The 20681-nt window shown below is 44.3% G+C and overlaps 1 protein-coding gene, 2 long non-coding RNA genes and 1 pseudogene across 3 annotated transcripts in view; 1 reads left to right on the top strand and 3 right to left on the bottom strand.

Annotated features, from left to right (window-relative positions):
* Positions 1 to 1627: 1627 nt before the first annotated feature.
* Positions 1628 to 11968, bottom strand: LOC142862573 (uncharacterized). The gene is made up of 2 exons (XR_012913647.1): positions 11862 to 11968; positions 1628 to 1829 (listed from the first exon to the last, which is right to left on the bottom strand). It is a non-coding gene; the product is annotated as an uncharacterized LOC142862573 (long non-coding RNA).
* Positions 2510 to 3305, bottom strand: LOC142862572 (malignant T-cell-amplified sequence 1-like; annotated as a pseudogene).
* Positions 7216 to 7920, bottom strand: LOC142862571 (malignant T-cell-amplified sequence 1-like). The gene is made up of 2 exons (XM_075995566.1): positions 7616 to 7920; positions 7216 to 7581 (listed from the first exon to the last, which is right to left on the bottom strand). Exons 1-2 carry the CDS (start codon positions 7918 to 7920, stop codon positions 7341 to 7343), a joined length of 546 nt encoding a protein of 181 aa, XP_075851681.1. The 3' UTR covers positions 7216 to 7340.
* A 5431-nt stretch (positions 11969 to 17399) lies between the features above and the next one.
* Positions 17400 to 20681, top strand: part of LOC142862570 (uncharacterized) — a 61320-nt gene continuing 58038 nt past the window's right edge. Inside the window, exon 1 of the long non-coding RNA XR_012913646.1 lies at positions 17400 to 17607. This is a non-coding gene — a long non-coding RNA (uncharacterized LOC142862570). The remainder of the gene's footprint in view (positions 17608 to 20681) is intronic.

The raw sequence follows: 20681 nt of genomic DNA, 5'->3' as shown, positions 1-20681 counted from the left end.
CCTCCTTTCTCCCCTTCTACCTTGTTTTGCTTCTTCCTTCCTTTTCCTGCATTCCTCTCCCAGTTCCCCCCTTCCATTGCCTTGATAGATTTGGGTCAGATGTAGACATTTTCTAGGTCGGGCTTTAATCAGACTCTGGGAGTAGGAAAATACTAAACTGCCCACCATGACGCAAGGGAATGGAAGTCTGTCTGCCATTTAGTGCTGTGCCTTTCTGATATTTAGTGTTTTCTGGAAATTCTATCTGTCTGATATTCCACTAGAATATATCCCCTCGATCACTACTGCGTGCACAATCCCAGCTTTTTTGTGAGCTGTCCTCCATGATGGTGACGATGCAGTGTGGGGACTCCCTCTGTTTGGTGCCTGAAACTCGCTCATGTGGGGTTTTCATATCAGGATAGCAAGAAGCTCGCCTTTAAATAATCTGGCTGGGCCTGGCGGCTCACGCCTGTGATCCCAGGGACTCGGGAGACAGAGATGGGAGCATGGCTCGAGCCCAGGAGTTGGAGATGAGTCTGAGTAACATGGTGAGACCCCATCTGTACCAAAAAAATAAAAATAAAAAAGAAAAAATAATGACTCCGGGTGTGGCAGCATTTGCCTACAGTCCCAGCTACTCAGAAGGCTGAGGAGGAGAGGATCACTTGAGCCCTGGAGTTGGAGGTTGCTGTGAGCTACGATCAGGCCATGGTGGCCTGGGAGATGACAGAGTGAAAAAAATCCTGTCCCAGAAAAAAAAATAAAAAGCAAAACAAAAATTGATAACATAACTTGTAAGTCTCGGTGTTACCAAAGGGTCGTCGGCCACTCGTCCACAAGGCCGAATGAGGAGGACCAGCAGTTTGGAGGAGGAAAGAGAGAGGGAGTCTACTTTGCTGGCAAAGGAGGAAGTATGGTAGACCTTGTCATCTCAACCCCCCAACTTTCCTGACCATAGGCCTAGGCAGAAATACAGAGCTTTTAAAGGGAGGGTTCTGGCCAGGGGTGGTGGCTCATGCCTGTGATCCTAGCACTCTGGGAGGCCGAGGTGGACGGATCGCTCAAGGTCAGGAGTTCGAAACTGGCCTGAGCAAGAGCGAGACCTCGTCTCTACTATAAACAGAAAGAAATTAATTGGCCAACTAATGTATATATAGAAAAAATTAGCCGGGCATGGTGGTGCGTGCCTGTAGTCCCAGCTACTTGGGAGGCTGAGGCAGGAGGATCTCTAGAGCCCAGGAGCCTAAGGTTACTGTGAGCTAGGCTGATGCCACGGCACTCGCTCTAGCCTGCGCAACAAAGAGAGACTCCGTCTCAAAAAATTAAATGAATGAATGAATGAATAAATAAATAAATAAATAAATAAATGTTAAAAAATACATAAAGGGAGGGTTCTGTTTTTCAAAGTTTAATGTATTTTAATAGCAAACTTACAGGAACAGCACAGAAGACAGACAGCATTAAAAACATGTACTTGCATGTAGGACAACTCAGTTAGAAAAGTATAGTGAATGGATGGAATCTACTGTATGATAAAAATGCTATAAACACACAATATGCCGAAATAAAAAAAAAATGCTACAAACACCATTTAGTTGCTGTCAATAAGAAATTTACTTGTTTTAAAACAATCCAAATGCTGGCATTGTCCAGAAAAATTTAACAGGTTTATTTATAATTGTTATAAAGTTGAACTGCTGAAACTTGTTCACTGAAACATTTGACTTGCATTAATGCTTCACATCCTGCATTTATTTTAAAAAGTCACACACAAATGAAAATGGAAAAACTGCCAATACCTGATTTCTGTCCCCTATTTTTCCACTTGAAATCATATACTTAGGTACCTTTTGACCCCATGGGGGAAAAAACAAGCTAATGTTCAGAATTACCAATAAAAGGAGGAAGAGAATCTTTTTTTTTTTGTGAATGAACTGTTTTCCCATCATAGTGGATTCTTATGGAACACATTTTGTATTCCTGCTTGAGCCCAGGCGGCTGAGGTTGCCATGAGCTAGGCTGACGCCATGGCACTCACTCTAGCCTGGGCAACAATGTGAGACTCTCTCTCAAAAAATTAAATGAACGCATGCATGAATACATGAATGAATGAATGAATGAATGAATAACTAAATAAACAAACAAACAAATAAATAAATAAATAAATAAATAAAAGTATGTTAAAAAAATACATAGAGGGAGGGTTCTCCCCTTTAGCCATTATTGTGGTTAATCATTTCACTGGTCTCAGCTTGGCCAAAAACAAGGCCTGTGGGACTGGGGACCGCTCGCTCGGGAGTTTTAAGAAAAGATTTAACTCAACTTGGGGATAGAGGCCACACTACAAGTTTCCAAAATCAGGGGGTGGGGGGGAAGTTTTAAAAGCACACAAAATCTTTCTGTCCTTTATTTTTTTTTTCCCTCTCTCTAGACCATTCCCTTTATTACACTGTGAAATTCATGATGTTAAATAGTTGTGCCTGGGATGAACTTTGCGGTTGGCTATGTTAAGTAGGAAGGGTTTTTTTTTTTTTTTTCTTTTAGCATTTGTTGAATTTATTCAGCATAACCACAGAGGCATTGTCTTGATGCTGTCACACACAGACACAAACACAGATACGATACAATATCCATATTTAGCCCAAGTGCATTCCTTCTGAGGCTCATTCATATGTCTTCATATGCCACAGCCCATCATTTAAATAATGGATATTTTCAATGCCAATTCCTTTGGTGATTTTCTCAATATCTTCTGCAGACATCTTCATGACTCAAACACATAGAGCATGCTGTGTTCCTTCTGCCATGGCAGCCACAATGGTGTCTACTGCAGCAGGGTCAAGCTTAGCTCCAGGAGAAGTTAAGCCTGGGCACATGATATTTGCTCCGCTGAGTATAAATTTGATGGCTCCTTTATCAACCTGCTGGTGTGGCAGGATAAAAGGACATTTGTGAAGTAACCTTAGGGTTGGGTAAAAAGGCCCCTCTCATTGTCTAAAAAATAGTAATTCTTCATTTACTGTAAGGATTTCTATATGTTCATGGCATCGGACTATTTTGACAGGATCTTTCTTAGGCATGATTTGATGAAGCCATGGTTCAATACCTGGAAATTGCTCTATTAATTGGTTCTTAATACCCTTAATAACTGAAGTTTTCAACTGGATGCAGTTGGACACATTTTCCTTTTCATCAAATTTCTTGAACATGATCCAAGGTGAAGGGGGCAACGATAGGGAAGGGCCCGGAATGGGAAAGAAATTGAATTAGTAAGGGTCCGGCAGATCCCCTTACACGAGGAAGGCCAGCACTGACAGTCGGAGCTGTTGTCCAGGAAGGGTGTTTTATATGTTTCCACGACATCATAAAAAATTCAGCAGACTCATCTAGGATCATTAGGGAAATGAATGATTTTCCTCTCCTCAATGTGGAGCTACCACAACAAGCTGCAGGAGGACCGTCCTGGACACCTATCCACTGGCAGAGGCCCCAAGGGAATGTGTGGCTCACCCTATTCATTTAGAAATGTATACCTTAGAATCAATAAAATTTTCCCCACCCTGGTTACTGTAGTCAAGTCCCTTCAATCCGATCGCTAAGTCCATTCGGCCTCAGTCCACGACCAAGGAAGGCTGACTGTGTGAGACCAAAGAGCGCGGTGCCCAAAAGGAATAAGCACAGGCACCCACGTGCACGCACACAGAGACAGGGTCGAATACACCGTGTTCACGGTCTTTCTGACTCAGGGAAAGTGGAAAATGATTTGGAACCGTCACGATCAACTTTGCATTCCTTCCAGGACAGGAAAATTCACAGGAAGAGAAAATACATTGTTCTCGGCCTATGATAAAAAGCCACAAGTTGTTGTAGAATTCATTCTGTGATTTAAATTTTTAAACGATTAGGCAGAATCTTATTGGCTCAAAGAAAAAATAAATAACTAAATAAATAAAATAAAAAAAATAAAATTTTAAACGATATTCCATAAACATAAAAAAAACAAAAAACCAAGATAAAACAGAAAGAAGGAAAAGAAAAAAGAAAAAACCTGGGCAGAGGGCTACTGTGAGGGAGGGGAGGCAGGGAGGGAGTGGCAGGAGGGGCGCCTCCAGGGGACAACAGAGTGGGTGGGGTGGACAGAGACCCGCTGGAGGCTAGAGCCGCCTCAGGGCTGGCAGGCCCAGGAAGAACCATGTTCTACACCGCAGGAGATTTGAGAGCCGACCTCCACAGCTGGGGTGGGGGTGGGGTCCCCTCTTAAGCTCCCAACATGGCCTGACTTTACCCATCACCATGTGTGATCAAAGTGGCGACTAGGTGACACCTAACTACCGCTGCCAGTGTCAGCCAGACAAGAAGACACACTGTGACAGGGCTCACAGCGATTTTTGTTGTTGTTGTTGTTGTAAAGCTTGCTTCCATTTTCCACCTAGGTCTACAGGTATACCCTTTAAATGAATGCTTGTATTAAGGAAACAGGAAGTATTTTTTTTCAGTCATTTATCTGGTTCTCAATCCTCATTATTTATCATCTCCCCCCTATACACACACACACAGACACACACACACAGGTTGGTTCATCTCTGCAGAAAAGCTGCTGGAGATTGTTTATCCACCGAATGCTTTCTGTTGACAGTATCTAAGATGACAAGGAGTACCACGCATACTGCTCTAAGATTAAAATTGCATCTACCAGTATGATCATATTTTACTTCTTGTGTGGCTTTAGTGGATTTCATAAAAGCTTATCTTGACTTCCACAACGGAGACGAGTGGGTTTCCCTTGTGTTTGTGTAGTTCTGTAAGGCTGGTGCCTCCCTAGAAGCGATCATCTTCCTAAGTAGGATGTATCCCAGGAACTTGGGAAAGTTGCAAAGAGTGACTTGTCCACGACCCTTACATTAAAGGATGTATCCGAATCTGTGACTCTAAGGGGTCGGTATCTGACCAGAAAGCATTGCCAGAGGAGGAGACGTTTCATTCCTTTCCCTAAATTTTACCTGTCCATAGCAGATGTCTCTGTTTCCCTAGGACGTGGTATTTTTCTTCACAAGCAGTTTGAATGGCTCCATGTGCCTCTAGACTGACTGCAAAGCACAGACTCCACGATCTGCACCCGTTGGCTCTGTGTATCCAAGCACAGCCTCCAGGGCTCTCCTCTGTGGGGCATATACTGTCAGAGGTGGCACAGTATGGTTGGTAGGGGGACATGCTTTATTGGGAAAACTGAGAGTTTGAACCCCAGCGTTTTATTTGTTAGCAAGGTGAACTTTGTCAATTCACATGGCCCTGCTGAGGCATAGTCACCTAAAGGGTAGGAAATGCAATGGATACATTCATCTCTCTCTCTCTCTCTCTCTCTCTCTCTCTCTCTGTCTCTCTCTCTCTCTCTCTCTATATATATATATATACACACACACATATATATATCTGCTATAGACAGAATAAAAGAGATAAGCAGACAGGGAGAAATAAAAATTTCTCTCAGTCCCAGCACACCTGTAATCCTAGCTGTCTGGGAGGCTGAGGCAGGAGGATTGCTCGAGGTCAGGAGTTCAAACCAGCCTGAGCAAGAGCAAGACACTATCTCTACTAAAAATAGAAAGAAATTAATTGGCCAAGTAATATATATAGAAAGAAAAATTAGCCAGGCATGGTGGCGCATGGCTGTAGTCCCAGCTACTTGGGAGGCTGAGGCAGGAGGATCGTTTGAGCCCAGGCGGTTGAGGTTGCCATGAGCTAGGCTGACGCCATGGCACTCACTGTAGCCTGGGCAACAAAGTGAGACTCTGTCTCAAAAAATTAAATGAATACATGCATGAATGCATGAATGAATGAATGAATGAATGAATGAATAAATAAATAAATAAATAAATAAATAAATAAATAAATAAATAAATAAAAGTATGTTAAAAAATACATAGAGGGAGGGTTCTCTGCTTTAGCCATTGTTGTGGTTAATCATATCACTGGTCTCAGCTCTGCCAAAAACAAAGCCTGTGGGGCTGGGGACCGCTCGCTTGGGAGTTATAAGAAAAAATTTAACTCCTCTTGGGGATAGAGGCCAGACTACAAGTTTTCAAAATCAGGGGGTGCGGGGAAAGTTTTAAAAGGACACAAAGTCTCTGTGTCCTTTATTTTTTGTTTCCCTCTCCCTAGACCATTCCCTCGATTACACTGTGAAATTCATGATGTTAAATAGTTGTGCCTGGGAGGAACTTTGTGGTCGGCTATGTTAAGTAGGAAGGGTGTTTTATATGTTTCCACGACATCATAAAAAATTCAGCAGACTCATCTAGGATCATTAGGGAAATGAATGATTTTCCTCTCCTCAATGTTGAGCTACCACAACAAGCTGCAGGAGGACCGTCCCGGACACCTATCCACTGACAGAAGCCCCAAGGGAATGTGTGGCTCGCCCTATTCATTTAGAAAAGTATACTTTGGAATCAATAAAATTTCCCTGACCCGGGTTACTATAGTCAAGTCCCTTCAATCCGATCGCTAAGGCCGTTCGGCCTCAGTCCACGACCAAGGAAGGCTGACTCTGTAAGACCAAAGAGCGAGGTGCCCAAAAGGAATAAGGACAGACACCCACGTGCACGCACACAGACACACGGTCGAATACACCGTGTTCACCGTGTTTCTGACTCAGGGAAACTGGAAGATGGTTTGGAACCGTCACGATCAACTTGCATTTCTTCCAGGACAGGAAAATTCCATGGCACTCACTCAAGCCTAGGCAACAAAGTGAGACTCTGACTCAAAAAATTAAATGAATGCATGCATGAATACATGAATGAATGAATGAATAAATAAATAAATAAATAAATAAATAAATAAATAAATAAATAAATAAGTATGTTAAAAAATACATAGAGGGAGGGTGCTCCGCTTTAGCTATTATTGTGGTTAATCATGTCACTGGTCTCAGCTGGGCCAAAAACAAGGCATGTGGGGCTGGGGACTGCTCGGGAGTTTTAAGAAAAGATTTAATTCAACCTGGGGATAGAGGCCAGAGTACAAGTTTCCAAAATCAGGGGATGGGGGGGAAGTTTTAAAAGGACACAAAATCTTTCTGTCCTTTACTTTTTTTCCCTCTCTCTAGGCCATTCCCTTTATTACACTGTGAAATTCATGATGTTAAATAGTTGTGCCTGGGATGAACTTTGCGGTTGGCTATGTTAAGTAGGAAGGGTGTTTTTTGGTTTTTTTTTTTTTTGCTTGTTTGTTTTTTAGCATTTGTTGAATTTATTCAGCATAACCACAGAGGCATTGTCTTGATGCTGTCACACACAGACACAAACCCAGATACAACACAATATCCATATTTAGCCCAAGTGCATTCCTTCTGAGGCTCATTCATATGTCTTCATATGCCACAGCCCATCATTTAAATAATGGATATTTTCAATGCCAATTCCTTTGGTGATTTTCTCAATATCTTCTGCAGACATCTTCATGACTCCAACACATAGAGCATGCTGTGTTCCTTCTGCCATGGCAGCAACAATGGTGTCTACTGCAGCAGGGTCAAGCTTAGCTCCAGGAGAAGTTAAGCCTGGGCACATGATATTCGCTCCACTGAGTACAAATTTTTTTTTTTTTTTTTCCCCCCCTGAGTACAAATTTGATGGCTCCTTTATCAACCTGCTGGTGTGGCAGGATAAAAGGATATTTGTGAAAAAACCTTAGGGTTGGGTAAAAAGGCCCCTCTCGTTGTCTAAAAAATAGTAATTCTCCATATACTGTAAGGATTTCTATATGTTCATGGCATCGGACTATTTTGACAGGATCTTTCTTAGGCATGATTTGATGAAGCCATGGTTCAATACCTGGAAATTGCTCTATTAACTGGTTCTTAATACTCTTAATAACTGAAGTTTTCAACTGAATGCAGTTGGACACATTTTCCTTTTCATCAAATTTCTTGAACATGATCCAAGGTGAAGGGGGCGACGAGAGGGAAGGGCCTGGAATGGGAAAGAAATTGAATTAGTAAGGGTCTGGCAGATCCCCTTACACGAGGAAGGAAGGCACTGACCGTCGGAGCTGTTGTCCAGGAAGGGTGTTTTATATGTTTCCAGGACATCATAAAAAATTCAGCAGACTCATCTATGATCACTAGGGAAATGAATGATTTTCCTCTCCTCAATGTTGAGCTACCAAAACAAGCTGCAGGAGGACCGTCCGGGACACCTATCCACTGCCAGAGGCCACTCGGGAATGTGTGGCTCACCCTATTCATTTAGAAATGTATACCTTGGAATCAATAAAATTTCCCCCACCCTGGTTACTGTAGTCAAGTCCCTTCAATCTGATCCCTAAGTCTGTTCAGCCTCAGTCCACGACCAAGGAAGGCCCACTCTGTGAGACCAAAGAGCCGGGTGCCCAAAAGGAATAAGGACAGGCACCCACGTGGACGCACACAGACACACGGTCCAATACACCGTGTTCACCGTGTTTCTGACTCAGGGAAACTGGAAGATGGTTGGGAACCTTCAAGATCAACTTTGCATTTATTTCAGGACAGGAAAAATCACAGGAAGAGAAAATACATTGTTCTCGGCCTATGATAAAAAGCCACAAGTTGTTGTAGAATTCATTCTGTGATTTAAATTTTTTTTGTTTGTTTGTTTTGCTTTTTTTGAGACAGAGTCTCAACCCTGTGACGGGGCTCACAGCGATTTTTGGTTTTTTTTGTAAAGCTTGCTTGCATTTTCCCCCTAGGTATAAAGGTATACCCTTTAAATGAATGCTTGTATTGAGGAAAGAGGAAGTATTTTTTTTCAGTCATTTATCTGGTCCTCAATCCTCATTATTTATCCCCCCAACATACACAGGTTGGTTCATCTCTGCAGAAAAGCTGCTGGAGATTGTTTATCCACCAAATGCTTTCTGTTGACAGTATCTAAGATGACAAGGAGTACCAAACATTCTGTCTCAAAAAAAAATTAAGATAAAGGGGCTTATCAGAAAAAACAGGGAGGGAGAGATAAAAATTTCTCTTAGGCCCAGCACACCTGTAATCCTAGGTCTCTGAGAGGCGTTGGCCAGAGGATTGCTCAAGGTCAGGAGTTCAAACCAGCCAGAGCAATAGCAAGACCCCATCTCTACTATAAATCGAAAGAAATTAATTGGCCAAGTAATATGTATATATAGAAAGAAAAATTAGACGGGCATGGTGGCCCATGCCTGTAGCCCCAGCCTCTTGGGAGGCTGAGGCAGGAGGATTGCTTGAGCCCAGGCGGTTGAGATTGTTGTGAGCTAGCCTCATCTCCCCCCCAAAACACACACACACAGGTTGGTTCATCTCTGCAGAAAAGCTGTTGGAGATTGTTTGTCCACCAAATGCTTTCTGTTGACAGTATCTAAGATGACAAGCAGTACCAGGCATTCTGCTCTAATATTAAAATTGCATCTATCAGTATGGTCCTATTTTACTTCTTGTGTGGGTTTAGTGGGTTTCATAAAAGCTGATCTTGACTTTCACAACGGAGACCAGTGGGTTTCTGTCGTGTTTGTGTAGTTCTGTAGGGCTGGTGCCTTCCCTGAATCGATCATCTTCCTAAGTAGGCTATATCCCACGAACTTGGGAAAGTTGCAAAGAGTGACTTGTCCACCACGCTTCCATTACAGGATGTATCTGAATCTGTGACTGGAAGGGGTCGGTATCTGACCAGAAAGCACTGCCAGAGGAGGAGACGTTTCATTTCCTTTCCTAAATTTTACCTGGCCATAGCAGATGTTTCTGTTTCCCTATCTTTCCTCACAAGCAGCTTGAATGGCTCCAGGTGCCCCTAGACTGACTGCAAAGCACAGACTCCATGATGTCCACCCTTTGGCTCTGTCTATCCAAGCACGGCTTCCACGGCTGTGCTCTGTGGGGTATATACTCTCAGAGGTGGCACAGTATGCTTGGTAGGGTGATATGCTTTATTGGGAAAACAGAGAGTTTGAACCCCTCCGTTTTTTTTTTTAAACCCACAGATCTCTTGAAACCCCACCATTTTATTTGTTAACAACTCGAACTTTGTCAATTCACATTGCCCTGCTGAGGCCCATTCACCTAAAGGGTATTCAATGCAATGGATAGATTCATCTCTCTCTCTCTCTCCCCCCACCCCTCCCTTTTCTTTACTTTTCTCTTGTATTGGCAGGCTCTCACTGTGGTTCCCAGGCTAAAGGGCAGTGGCATCATCATAGCTCACTGCCACCTCAAACTCCTGGCCTCCAGTGATCCTTTCACCCAGGCTTCCCAACTGCTAGGATGATGGAGTTCTTGTTTTTGTTTTTCGTTTTTTTTTTTTTCCTTCTAATGTCTTTTGTGGTCATAGCGTCAGAAATGTAGACATGTTCTTTGAACACATCCTAGGGGTTAATTGGGATTCTAAAGGTGCTCCTGGGAATTTCAGCAGTACTGCCATTCCTTCTCATCTATTCGGGTGGTGTACTCTTCTTTCCCTATCAGGTGCCACGCAAACGCTTTGGCCACGAGGATAATTTGAACATCAGATCTGGGCACAAATAATTAAGGTCACCTAAGGTTAAGAAAGAAAAGGGGGCCCAGACAAGCCTTTTGGAAGCCTGTGTCCATCCTTTGCTGTTGTGTGTTACTCATGTGTGAAAAGGCAAGAGAAGGTAGAATCCGAGTGTTAGGCATACTTTATAGGCTCAGTATCCCTTTTTGTGTTTTTTTTTTATTTTGGCCTCCTCTGAGCCTGTGTGAATATCCAGGAGGGTAAGAAATTCCAGTGTTGTCACTTCAGTGCCCAGCATGTGTTTCCATAGTAAAAAATTCGAAATAAAATAAATTAATGAGAGAGAGAGAGAAAAGGAGGGAGCATCAGGCAAGTATGGTGGCACACGCCTATAGTCCCAGCGACTCCTGAGGTTGAGACAGGAGGATCGATGGAGCCCAGGTGTTTGAGGTAGCAGTGACCCAGGATGCAGTGTACCCTGTTCGATAGAGGGAGACAGACCCTGTCACTCACCCGAAAACTATACAAATATTAGGTACCCTAATAATTAAAAATTAAGCAAAACGGGTTGGGGGTGATGTCCCATGCCTATAATCCTAGAACTCTGGGAGGCCAAGGCAGGTGGATTGCTCCAAGTCAGGAGTTCAAAACCAGCCTGAGGAAGAGCAAGATCATCTCTACTATAAATAGAAAGAAATTAATTGGCCAAGTAATATATATAGAAAGAAAAATTAGCAGGGCATGGTGGTGCATGCCTGTAGTCCCAGCTACTTTGGAGGCTGAGGCAGGAGGATTGCTTGAGCCCAGGAGGTTGAGGTTGGCGTGAGCTAGGCTGATGACATGGCACTCACTCTAGCCTGGGGAACAAAGTGAGAGTCTGTCTCAAAACATTAAATTAATGCATGAATGCATGAATGAATGAATGAATGAATGAATGAATAAATAAATAAATAAATGTTAAAAAATACATAAAGGGAGGGTTCTTTTTTTCATAGTTTAATGTATTTTATTAGCAAACTTACAGGAACAGCACAGAAGACAGACAACATTAAAAACATGTACTTGCATGTAGGACAACTCAGTTAGAAAAGTATAGTGAATGGATGGAATCTACTGTATGATAAAAATGCTACAAACACCATTTAGTTGCTGTCAATAAGAAATTTACTTGTTTTAAAAAAATCCAAATGCTGGCATTGTCCAGAAAAATTTAACAGGTTTATTTATAATTGTTATAAAGTTGAACTGCTGAAACTTGTTCACTGAAACATTTGACTTGCATTACTGCTTCACATCCTGCATTTATTTTAAAAAGTCACACACTAATGAAAATGGAAAAAATGCCAATACCTGATTTTTGTCCCCAATTTTTCCACTTGAAATCATAATATTAGGTACCTTTTGACCCCATCGGGAAAAAAAAAAATCTAACGTTCAGAACTACCAATAACAGGAAGAAGAGAATCTTTTCTTTTGAGAATGAAGTGTTTTCCCATCATACTGGATTCTTATGGAACACATTTTGTATTCCTGCTTGAGCCCAGGCAGATGAGGTTGCCATGAGCTAGGCTGACGCCATGGCACTCACTCTAGCCAGGGCCACAAAGTGAGACTCTGTCTCAAAAAATTAAATGAATGCGTGCATGAATACATGAATGAATGAATGAATGAATGAATGAATGAATAAATAAATAAATAAATAAAAGTATGTTAAATAATACATAGAGTGAGGGTTCTCCGCTTTAGCCATTATTGTGGTTAATCATTTCACTGGTCTCAGCTCTGCCAAAAACAAGGCCTGTGGGGCTGGGGACCGCTCAGGAGTTTTAAGAAAATATTTAATTCCTCTTGGGGATAGAGGTCAGACTACAAGTTTCCAACATGGGGGGGGGAGTTTTAAAAGGACACAAAATCTCTCTGTCCTTTATTTGTTTTTCCTTCGCTCCAGACCATTCCCTCTATTACACTGTGAAATTCATGATGTTAAATAGTTGTGCCTGGGAGGAACTTTGCGGTCGGCTATGTTAAGTAGGAAGGGTGTTTTATATGTTTCCACGACATCATAAAAAATTCAGCAGACTCATCTAGGATGATTAGGGAAATGAATTATTTTTGTCTCCTCAATGTTGAGCTACCAAAACAAGCTGCAGGAGGACCGTCCGGGACACCTATCCACTGACAGAGGCCATGCGGGAATGTGGGGCTCACCCTATTCATTTAGAAATGTCTACCTTCAAATCAATAAAATTTCCCCGACCCCGGTTACTGTAGTCAAGTCCCTTCAATCCGATGGCTAAGTCTGTTCATCCTCAGTCCATGACCAAGGAAGGCCGACATTTTGAGACCAAAAAGTGCGGTACCGAAAAAGAATAAGCACAGGCACCCACGTGCACACACACAGAGACACGGTCGAATACACCGTGTTCACCGTGTTTTTGACTCAGGGAAACTGGAAGATGGTTGGGAACCTTCAAGATCAACTTTGCATTTCTTCCAGGACAGGAAAATTCACAGGAAGAGAAAATACATTGTTCTCGGCCTATGATAAAAAGCCACAAGTTGTTCTAGAATTCATTCTGTGATTTAAATGTTTTTTTTTTTTTTGGTTTTTTTTGAGACAGAGTCTCAACCATCTGACAGGGCTCAAAGCTATTTTTGGTTTTTTTTGTAAAGCTTGCTTCCATTTTCCACCTAGGTATACAGGTATACACTTTAAATGAATGCTTGTATTGAGGAAAGAGGAAGTATTTTTTTCAGTCATTTATCTGGTCCTCAATTCTCATTATTTATCCCCCCAACATACACAGGTTGGTTCATCTCTGCAGAAAAGCTGCTGGAGATTGTTTATCCACCAAATGCTTTCTGTTGACAGTATCTAAGATGACCAGGAGTACCACACATTCTGTCTCAAAAAAAAAAATTAAGATAAAGGGACTTATCAGAAAAAACAGGGAGGGAGAGATAAAAATTTCTCTTTCGCCCAGCACACCTGTAATCCTAGGTCTCTGAGAGGCGTTGGCCTGAGGATTGCTCAAGGTCAGGAGTTCAAACCAGCTGGAGCAAGAGCAAGACCCCATCTCTACTATAAACAAAAGGAAATTAATTGGCCAAGTAATATATATATATATATAGAAAGAAAAATTAGACGGTCATGGTGGCCCATGCCTGTAGTCCCAGCCTCTTGGGAGGCTGAGGCAGGAGGATGGCTTGAGCCCAGGAGGTTGAGGTTGCCGTGAGCTAGGCTGACGCCATGGCACTCACTCTAGCCTGGGAAACAAAGTGAGACTCTGTCTGAAAAAAAACATTTCTCTCTCTCTCTCTCTCTCTCTATATATATATATATATATATTTATATAATCTGAGGACTTTATTTATATATATATTTATATAGAGAGAGAAATTACATATAGACAAATTTATATATATATATAGAGAAATTATATTTAAAAAGAAATTCTTATATATATATACAGAGAGAGAGAGAGAGAGAGAAATGGATATTGCCATGAGGATGTGAGTGTGGTTCTGGGGACTTTATTGACTTTGTGGGCTACTGGACTCTGTGGAGATCAGTGAAGAAAGATGGCCAAAATGAGAATAAGCGGTGTATATGGGGCGCTTGCTTGCCGGGCGTGTGCACCTGTGTGTAAATAAATAGCTAGACATTCATTCCTTCTCAAGAGAGTCAGTGTCACCACTGCCGGTGCCATCACCACCGAGGGCGCTTTCTTCACCCTGGGCAGAGAGCGGGAGGCAGGCAAAGGGGTGGCGGGGCTGGGAGAGGAGGTGGCGAGAGGAGAGGGGCAGGCCCTGACGGGGGACACGCTTGAGGAGGCCGAATGAAGGGCATCCTTCGGGAGGGGCCGGGAGGTGCACGTCATGCTGTCCCCACCCCTCACGTGGGTCCTGAGTCAGGAGCAGGGACAAACAGGAGGGAAGCCCCCAGGGCTCAACCGTTGCTTGCCGGATTGTCGCCCAAGTGTGGCAGGGCGGGCTTGGCGGGAGGGCCGCCCCCGCCCCGCCCCCGTCGCTATAAAGGTGGCAGGCGCGTCATCACCAGGGTCAAACGCAAACTTGGAGAACTCGATGACCCGGCCTAGAGAAAGGCTCCTTCATCATCTGGAGGCAAACCGACACCTTTGGTGCATAGAGAGACGTCATTCGGTGTTTTTATGGAGGCGATGACGGTGATGAAGAAGATGACGACTGCTCCCGCACCTCCCACCGCCGCCGTACCCTCTGGCCGCCGCTCCCGATGCCACCGCCCCCTCTGTCCACCGCTCCGATGTCGCCGCCCCCTCTGTCCACCGCTCCGATGTCACCGCTCCCTCTGGCCGCTGCTCCCGATGTCGCCGCTCCCTCCCGCCGCCGCTCCCGATGCCACCGCCCCCTCTGTCCACCGCTCCGATGTCGCCGCTCCCTCCGGCCGCTGCTCCCGATGTCGCTGCTCCCTCCGGCCGCCGCTCCCGATGCCGCCGCCGCTCCCGATGCCGCCACCTACACTGAAGATAAATTTACGATGGCCTAGGTGTCCAGGGCTTATAAAATGTACAGTAGTGGACGGTCACGTGCCAGGCCTCCACAGTCACTGAGCCCTGACTACGAACTCACAGACTCACCCGGGGCCACCTCCCACCCTGCGAGCTCCAGTCACGGTGAGTGCCCTCGACCGGCGTCCCACCACACAGAAACCCATTACACCGCATTTCTTCAATTATTACAAGTAGCTGCACATTTCTTTGCACCATAACTGTACAATACACCTCCATGCATAGGTAGAGGGGGGGAGAGGAGGGAAGTGGCCAATCTTCATTTATTATTGGGAAACTTGGAGGCAGGGGAGGCAGTTTTCTCCCCGTCCTCCTTCTCCTCCTCCTCCTTTTTCCCCTTCTCCTTTGTTTTGCTTCTTCCTTCCTTTTCCTGTATTCCTCTCCCAGTTCCCCCCTTCCATTGTCTTCATAGATTTGGATCAGATGTAGACATTTTCTAGGTCGGGCTTTAATAAGACTGTGGGAGCAGGAAAAAACTAAGCTGCCCACCATGACGCAAGGGAATGGAAGTCTGAATGCCATTTAGTGCTGTGCCTTTCTGATATTTAGTGCTTTCAGGAAATTCTATCTGTCTGCTATTCCACTGGAATATATCCTCTGGATTACTACTGCATGCCCATATCCCAGCTTTTTGGTGAGCAGTCCTGGATGATCCTTACAAAAAAGCCACAAGTTGTTCTAGAATTCATTATGTGATTTAAATTTTTAAAGGATATTCCATAAACCTAAAAAAAAAAAGACCAAGATAAAACAGAAAGAAAAGAAAAAAAAAATCCCAGAGCAGAGGCCTACAGTGGGGGAGGGGAGGCAGGGAGGGAGTGGCAGGAGGGGCGCCTCCCTGGGACAACAGGGTGGGTGGGGTGGACTGAGACCCGCCCGAGGCTAGAGCTGCCTCAGGGCTGGCAGGCCCAGGAAGAACCATGTTCTACACTGCAGCAGATTCCAAAGCGAACCTCCACACCTGGGGTGGGGGGGTCCACTCTTAAGCTCCCAACATCACCTGATTGTACCCATCCCCATGTCTGATCAAAGTGGCAGCTAGGTGACACCTAACTACTGGTTCCAGTGTCTGCCAGACAAGAAGAGACCCTCTTTGCTTCACTAGAGAGCACTTGAGTTTTGGGTAAACGTCCTGTAGCTGGCCTGTGATTAGCAAATATCCTTATCTTAACTGAAAACAATCCAAGCCTTTAGGCAGAAGTTCATTTCTTTCATTCATTGCAAATCAAAGAATCTTTTTTTTTTTTTTTCTTTTCAGCATCAGAACAAATCAAAGAATCTTTCAACCCAGCTGTAAACCTGTACAACCGGCACCCTGGCCTCCACCTCCCCGCACTCCCAGTTGCCAGGTAAGACTAATATGTCAATTCCATATATCCATGTGTGATTTTCCATGTCATTCCTGTCTCCCTCAAATGTATGAAGCAAAACTAGAACCCGCCCCACCCCAATGGGACCCCTTGCGCAAGGCTTCTTGGGTGCAGCTCTCTAGTTCATGGTCTGGGACATTGGGCTCAGAATAAAACTCTTTCAATTATTTTGCAGTGTTTTGGGTTTCTCACATTCTTGTATCTGTGGGAGCTTTTTTTTTCTATTACATCTGATCCGGATCATAGCTAGGTGTTCATATTTTTGGACGGTGGAGGTGCTCAAGGTTATCTTTGTCCATCCCACATTGGGGTAAGCCACAGTGAATATGCTTTACACCTTCCCAGGGCTAGCGCTTATGGCCATATCTTAACCGGGGCTCACAGCGATTTTTTTTTTTTTTTTGAGCTGCTTGCACTTTCCACCTAGGTGTCCAAGTATGCCCTTTAAATGAATGCTTGTATTGAGGAACCACGAAGTGGGTTTTTTGGTCATTTATCTGGTCCTCAATCCCCATTATTTATCATCTCCCCCCCCCTCACACACACACACACAGGTTGGTTCATCTCTGCAGAAAAGCTGCTGGAGATTGTTTATCCACCGAATGCTTTCTGTTGACAGTATCTAAGACGACAAGGAGTACCAGGCATTCTGCTCTAAGATTAAAATTGCATCAATCAGTATGGTCCTATTTTACTTCTTGTGTGAATTTAGTGGGTTTCATAAAAGCTGATCTTGACTTCCACAACAGAGACGAGTAGGTTTTTGTTGTGTTTGTGTAGTTCTGTAGGGCTGGTGCCTTCCCAGAAGCGATCATCTTCCTAAGTAGGCTATATCCCACGAACTTGGGAAGGTGCAAAGAGTGACTTGTTGACCACCCTTACATTAAAGGATGTATCTGAATCTGTGACTGGAAGGGGTCGGTATCTGACCAGAAAGCACTGCGAGAAGAGGAGACGTTTCATTTCTTTTCCTAATTTTACCTGGCCATAGCAGATGTCTCTGTTTCCCTAGGACGTGGTATTTGTCCTCACAAGCAGTTTGAATGGCTCCATGTGCCTCTAGACTGACTGCAAAGCACAGACTCCAGGATCTCCACCCGTTGGCTCTGTCTATCCAAGCACGGACTCCACGGCTCTGTCTATCCAAGCACGGACTCCACGGCTCTGTCTATCCAAGCACGGACTCCACGGCCTTGTCTATCCAAGCACGGACTCCACGGAAAGGTAAGGTGGGTAGGGGGGATATGCTTTATTTGGAAAACTGAGAGTTTGAACCGCACTGTTTTATTTGTTAGAAACGTAAACTTTGTCAATTCACATGGCCCTGCTGAGGCCCAGTCACCTAAAGGGTTGGAAATGCAATGGATAGATTGATCTCTCTCTCTCTCTCTCCTCCCTTTTTATTTTCTTTTCTCTAATTTTGGCAGGCTCTCACTCTGGTTCACAGGCTAAAGGGCAGTGGCATCATCATAGCTCACTGCCACCTCAGACTCCTGGCCTCCAGCGATCCTCTCACCCAGGCTTCCCAAAGTGCAGGGATGAGGGAGTTCTTGTTTCTGTTTTTAATTTTTTTTTTTATCTGATGTCCTTTAGGGTCATAGCCTCAGAAATTTAGATCTGTTTTTTGAACTCATCCTAGGGGCTAATTGGGCTTCTAATAGGTACTACTGGGAATTTCAACAGTACTGCCAGGAAGGGAGGGAGGGAAAAAGCAGCATCAGGCAAGTATAGTGGCACACGCCTGTAGTCCCAGCGACTCGTGAGGATGAGGCAGGAGGATCAATGGAGCCCAGGTATTTGAGGTTGCAGTGACCAAGGATACAATATACCGTGTTCCATAGAGGGAGACAGACCCTGTCACTCACCTGAAAACTATACAAATAGTAGGTACCATAATAATTAATAATTAAGCAAAAGGGGTTTGGCGTGGTGTCCCATGCCTATTATCCTAGCACTCTGGGAGGCTGGGGGGGGTGGATTGCTCAAGGTCAGGAGTTCAAAACCAGCCTGAGCAACAGCAAGACCATCTCTAGTATAAACAGAAAGAAATTAATTGGCCAACTAAACACACACACACACACACACACACACACACACATAATAAGCCGGGCATGGTGGTGCATGTCTGTAGTCCCAGCTAATCCAGAGGCTTAGACAAAAGGATCATTTGAGGGCCAGGCGCGGTGGCTCATGCCTGTAATTCGTAGCTCTCTGGGAGGCCGAAGCGGGCGGATTGCTCGAGGTAGGGAGTTCGAAACCAGCCTGAGCAAGAGCGAGACCCCGTCTCTAATATAAATAGGAAGAAACTAATTGGCCAACTAATATATATAGAAAAAATTAGCCGGGCCTGGTGGCTCATGCCTGTAGTCCCAGCTACTCGGGAGGCTGGACAGAAGGATCACTTGACCCCAGGAGTTTGAGGTTGCTGTGACCTAAGCTGATGCCATATCACTCTAGTCCTGGCCCCAAAAGAGACGCTGTCTCCCCCCAAAAAAAAAAAATTACGAAAAAGGGACTTACCAAAGAACACAGGGAGTAAAAGATAAAAATTTCTCTCTCTCTCTCTCTCTCTCTTTCTCTCTCTCTCTCTCTATATATATATATATATAGATAGATAGATATATCTGCTATGGATAGAATAAAAGAGATAAGCAGGGAGGGAGAAATAATTGATCTCAGGCCCAGCACACCTGTAATCCTAGCTCTCTGGGAGGCCGAAGCGGGCAGATTGCTCGAGGTCGGGAGTTGGAAACCAGCCTGAGCAAGAGCAAGACGCTCTCTACTATAAATAGAAAGAAATTAATTGACCAACTAAACACACACACACAGACACACACACACACACACACACACACAAACTTAATAAGCCGGGCATGGTGGTGCATGTATGTAGTCCCAGCTACTCAGGAGGTAGAGACAGAAGGATCACTTGAGCCCAGGAGTTTGAGGTTGCTGTGAGCTAAGCTGACGCCATAGCACTCTAGCCTGGGCACCAAAGTGTGAGTCAGTCTCAAAAAAAAAAAATGAAGAAAAAAGGACTTAGCAGGAAAAGCAGGGAGGGAGAGGTAAAAATTTCTCTCTCTCTCTCTCTCTCTCTCTCTCTATATATATATATATATATATATATATATATATATATGTATCTGCTATAGAGAGAATAAAAGAGATAAGCAGTGTGGGAGAGATAAAAATTTCTGTCAGGCCAAACACACCTTTAATCCTAGCTCTCTGGCAGGCCAAGGCGGGAGGATTGCTCGAGGTGAGGACTTGAAACCAGCCTGAGCAAGAGCAAGACCACATGTCTACTATAAATAGAAATAAATTTATTGGCCAAGAAATATACATAGAAAGAAAAATTAACCGGGCATGGCGGCACATGCCTGTAGTCCCAGCTACTTGAGAGTCTGAGGCAGGAGGATTGCTTGAGCCCAGGAGGTTGAGGTTACTGTGAGGTAGGCTGAGGCCACGGCACTCACTCTGGCACATTTTATGCCGGTGTCACAAACCATCACGTGTACCGTATAAAGATTATGATGGTTATCCTGGAACACTAGGAGGCCGGGTGTGGGGCTTAACTCCTGTAGTCCTAGCTGGTTGGGAGACTGATGCACAGGGATCACCCAAGTTCAGGAGGTGGAGAAGATCCAGAGAGAGAGAGAGAGAGAGAGAAAGGAAGTAAGAAAGATTGCTCATTGATCATAACCAGTTACAAATCATTTTGTTCCTTCTCCACTCCCACTGCTCCACTCGACCAGGCTAAAATAAAATCAAATAAAATAAATTGATGAGAGAGAGAGAAAGGAAGGGAGGGAGGGAGGGAGGGAAGAAAGAAGCAGCATCAGGCAAGTAGGGTGGCACACGCCTCTAGTCCCAGCGACTAGTGAGATTAAGTGTACCCTGTTCGATAGAGGGAGACAGACCCTGTCACTCACCCGAAAAGTATACAAATATTAGGTACCAGAATAATTAGAAATTAAGCAAAAGCGGTTGGGCGTGGTGGCCCATGCCTATAATCCTAGCACTCTGGGAGGCGGAGGCGGGTGATTTCTCAAGGTCAGGAGTTAAAAACGAGCCTGAGCAGTAGCAAGACCATCTCTACTATAAATAGGAAGAAATTAATTGACCACCTAAACACACACACACACACACAAACATAATAAGCCGGGCATGGTGGTGCATGTCTGTAGTCCCAGCTACTCAGGAGGCAGAGACAGAAGGATCACATGAGCCCAGGCGTTTGAGGTTGCTGTGCGCTAAGCTGACGCCAGAGGACTCTAGTCCGGGCACCAAAAGTGAGG

The sequence above is a fragment of the Microcebus murinus genome, chromosome 20 (genome assembly GCF_040939455.1).
Source record: "Microcebus murinus isolate Inina chromosome 20, M.murinus_Inina_mat1.0, whole genome shotgun sequence".
NCBI lineage: Eukaryota > Metazoa > Chordata > Mammalia > Primates > Cheirogaleidae > Microcebus > Microcebus murinus.
This window is presented reverse-complemented; position numbering and strand designations above follow the sequence as displayed.

Excerpts from the sequence above, each read along its gene's own strand:
- LOC142862571 (XM_075995566.1), bottom strand. The coding sequence starts at position 7,920 with ATGTTCAAGAAATTTGATGAAAAGGAAAATGTGTCCAACTGCATTCAG. Across the intron at positions 7,582-7,615 it reads CAGGTTGATAAAGGAGCCAT|AAAATTTGTACTCAGTGGAG; the intron begins CAAATTTGTACT and ends AAAAAAAAAAAA.